Here is a 3,711-nt window from a genome sequence, read left to right as displayed (position 1 = left end):
GATCTTGATTCCCAACCTGCTTCAGTCTATTGACGATTACAAAATTCCTTATCATTTCTCTACATCGTCTATCTACTCACAGGCATCCCTCCTGGACAAATCTTATCTCGAATCCCTATCGGGAAGCATATACCCCCATATTTATGTCAGTTTCCTGTAACTAGAAAATTCATCTCTCCGCCCAGTCTATAAAAGCCCAACCTTCCGCCCGACCCTGCTACTTTCCCATCACCATCTCCACTACTTCACCAACCCGACCTGCCTCAGCACTAAACATTCCATCATGAAGTTCACCGCTGCTCTGGCCCTGGCCCTCGCCTTCTTTGCGCTTGCAGAAGCTCGGACCTATAACAAATGCGGTTACAAGTTTGCTGTCTTGACGGCCACCTCTCGCAACGCTAACGGCCTCCGCCGTGCTTTCACCACCTTCCAAAATGCCTTGGGCGGTATCGACAATGGCAATGAGGCTGGGCCACTGTTCTCTGGCTTCCGCTCTATTAACTGGGACGCCGAGGCGGTACCCTTCGACATGCCGTTCAACTTCTTCGACAAGACCGTCACCAGGGGTGCCGTGTTCCAAGCCGCCAAGAGGGAGTTCCGCGTCAGCAACCCTGTCCCACCGCCGGTCGACGATAGGTTCGACTCGCTCTTGCCCAAGAGAATCACAAATCAGTTCCAGACATTCAGCCCGAAGAGGCTGTTCACGCCCCTCGTGAAGAACCGTGTCACGCAGATCTTCAAAATCCCGACCTTGAACAAGAGGGCCAAAGTTTCTGGTATGGGCGCCGTGTTCGTCGATGTCGACCTTCGACGACAGACCTGGATGGACTTCTACACGAAGAGCGGGTGCCTGCTCATCCGTGTATTTGTCCCGCCAAGGAACAGAGGGCTCAGCTTTGCCGGTCTGTACGACCTCAACGGAAAGCCCATCATCTGGAGGGTTGTCATGAAGTTGGGTACGATTTCAGTGCAGGACGCTGGAGCTAGGTATCGGGGACGCGGGGATGTTGTCGTCCTTGATGACCTTCTCTACGGTGAGCCCGCGCTCTAGAGCGCGAATGAGAGGACACATTGATTGGGCCTGATAATCAACGCTCCCTCGCAGTCTTGAGTCGATGGAAACGGGATGAAGACCTAAGCGAACAGAATTAATCCTTTTCCCTATCGTTAGCTAGACGCAGAGGCGATTTGCATGATAGAATAAAACATGAAGATACCATCTTTGTCTGATGGTTGCTTTATATCTCACAATTTGTTCTTGCTGTGGCATGTGCTCCCTCTGCTGCCTGTGTGGTACAGGGGGGGTCGCTCAATAGTGCCTACTTTAGTAGTGCTTCCCTCTATATAGTGCTATGGCTCGCCCTCTGGCACAGGTTATCATAAGCTCACACGTGTATCATCCGGCATGGTTCAGTACTGTACTCAAAGGATGTTGTGTTTTGCAGGCTTTGTTGTGTGTTAGCAATGTGCTTTGTCCCCAAATATATGTATTTGAGCCTCCTTTATATAGTGCCATCCCCCCAATAGTGCCATAGCTAGAGGTATGTCACGCTATAGCACTATATCGTAGGAGGCACTGTATTGTGATCACCCCTGTGAAGCCGTCTTTATTCAAATTGCGGCTCTTTACGACGTGTGAAGTATTAGATGAGAATAACTATAATATGTATGACTGTTCGCATGCCGTCCACGCGTAACATTGTACAACAGTACCCTTGGTACAGTGTTGTTGGTGGAATGGGGGAGGCGGTTTTGGGGAGCGTGCCGTTCGTGGTGAGGGTCGGCCGAGTGTTCTTCCCCCCCTTTTTCCCCGCAGCGCCCGTCACCCTCTCTCTTTTATTTCTACGAAATTCCTTCCAGAAGCGTCCACGCGTCCGGCCCGGATTCCGCCGGGCCGTCCGCGTGTGCTTCTCTAAAATTCAAATAAAATCTCGGACTACAGAACAAAATCTCCCTCTACAGTAAAATGCAAATTTTCCCTAAAAATATCTCACATACAGTATGAAGGCACACGCCTACAGTACATACCGCTATCTTACGAGATGGGGGGTGGCCAGTTTGCCAGGCTGGTGTTTTCAGTGTAAAGACAAGGTGGGCCTCGGTCGCTGTTTGGGATGCAGATTTTCTCCACGTCGCCAGAGACAGCTTTTGGAAACAAGTTGCCCAAAATGGACTCTGCGATGGAATCTTCTGCCCACGACCTCAAAAGTCCGTAGCACTCGGGAGATGGGGGGCCGCCTGAGGGTGGCTACTGCAGATTGATTGAAAGCTGCACCTACCAAAGACCATGAACGTCCTTCACAACCGTCCGGTAAACGCTGCATCAATTGCGCACAGCTCTACTTCCGATGGATTTGGCTGACGAGCGGAACCATGAGACGAACATTTGTTACTCCAACCTAAAGCATCCCAGGATATCTTTACACAAAGGCTTGGACCACCAGACCAAGTTAGTACGCACTATTTATCTATCACACAAAAAAAACACAAAAACTCATTGCTTAACCTTCTTCGGGGCGTCCGGGCTCCTAGAGGCGAGCAGCGTGGAAACCAAAATGAGCCCAGCTCCGATGATGCCCTTTAGCCCGAAGCGCTCCCCGAGCGGGATGGCCAGGAGCGCTGCGCACAGCGGGGTGAGGCTGAAAATGATGACGGCCTCGGACGCACTGACTAGGGCCTGTCCTGCGATTTGCAGCACGGTGCTCCCTGCCGAGATGAACAGGCCCGCCCAGACAATGATGCCGACATTCACCGCGATCATGGTCGGGGTGGCGCCTGCGAAGAAGGTGGTGAACGAGGCCGCGGTGAGTCCCTTGAGCGCGCCGGCGCTAGAGACGGCGAGGTAGAGCAGGGCGAAGAAGGCCTGGGCGATAACCTTGAAGGGGACGAGCGGGCCGTTCTTCGCCTTCTCCGCGTGGACTTTGGAGCGGAGGACGTACCCCGCAGCGAGGAAGGCGGTGGAGAGCATGACGCCGTCGCCGCTCCAGTTGAACGGGCTGGCGACGTCATCCAGCGTGAGCAGACCGACACCGAAGAGGGCCATGAGCGATGCGATGCAGATGTTCCAGCCGAGACGGGCCTCCATGCCGGTGAGGAAGGCGGCGATGGGGACGATGACGGTGGACAGCTGGCCCAGGAAGGCGCCGCGCGACGCGGAGGTGTGCTGCAAGCCGACGCCCTGCAGCGTGTTGACGAGGATAGTCCAGAAGCCGAGCTCCAGTCCGGCGGCGAGGACGGCCTTAGTGTCCGGCGGGGGCGCGGAGTCAGCGGCCGTCGGGGCGGGGCGCTTCCGGAAGGCCTGCGGCAGAACGACCAAGGCGGAGAGCAGCAGGCGGATGGCGTTGAACAGCGGGGGCGAGAAGGCCCAGTCGAGGCGGTACAGCCACTTGACGCAGATGCCGTACGAGGACCACAGGAAGGGGACGAGGAGGAGGAGCAGGCGTCCGGGGATGTCGAAGCGCAGTCCGAGGACGGTGACGCGGAGCGAGCGGGCGGGCGATTCATCCTCGGCGGCGGCGGGGGGCGGCGCCACGCCGTTGCCGTTGGCCTCGTACGGCGCGGCGTCGGCATCGCGGCGCACCGAGTTGAAGTACGGCAGGCGCTTGGAGTCCGGCTTGCGCGCGCACATGCACGGGCGCGGGCGCGCATGGCGGGGACGGAGGCGGGCGGCGGGGACGGGCGACGCGGTCAGGCGCGAGAGGGCGGGGAGGA

The 3,711-nt window shown here is 56.5% G+C and overlaps 2 protein-coding genes across 2 annotated transcripts; one reads left to right on the top strand and one right to left on the bottom strand.

The window, feature by feature from the left end:
- Positions 1–283: 283 nt before the first annotated feature.
- CHC_T00004559001 (hypothetical protein) lies at positions 284–1,051 on the top strand. Its single transcript, XM_005716013.1, has one exon. The coding sequence runs from the start codon at positions 284–286 to the stop codon at positions 1,049–1,051; it is 768 nt and encodes a 255-aa protein (XP_005716070.1).
- Positions 1,052–2,494: 1,443 nt separating this feature from the next.
- On the bottom strand, positions 2,495–2,968 carry CHC_T00004558001 (hypothetical protein). Its single transcript, XM_005716012.1, has one exon. The coding sequence runs from the start codon at positions 2,966–2,968 to the stop codon at positions 2,495–2,497; it is 474 nt and encodes a 157-aa protein (XP_005716069.1).
- Positions 2,969–3,711: the final 743 nt, after the last annotated feature.

The sequence above is a fragment of the Chondrus crispus genome, genomic scaffold (genome assembly GCF_000350225.1).
Source record: "Chondrus crispus Stackhouse genomic scaffold, scaffold_236, whole genome shotgun sequence".
NCBI classification, from domain to species: Eukaryota; Rhodophyta; class Florideophyceae; order Gigartinales; family Gigartinaceae; genus Chondrus; species Chondrus crispus.
The sequence above is the reverse complement of the archived record's forward strand: the minus strand, read 5'-3'. Positions and strand labels throughout refer to the sequence as shown.

Coding starts and splice junctions, on each gene's coding strand:
- CHC_T00004559001 (XM_005716013.1), top strand. CDS start 284: ATGAAGTTCACCGCTGCTCTGGCCCTGGCCCTCGCCTTCTTTGCGCTT.
- CHC_T00004558001 (XM_005716012.1), bottom strand. CDS start 2,968: ATGCTCTCCACCGCCTTCCTCGCTGCGGGGTACGTCCTCCGCTCCAAA.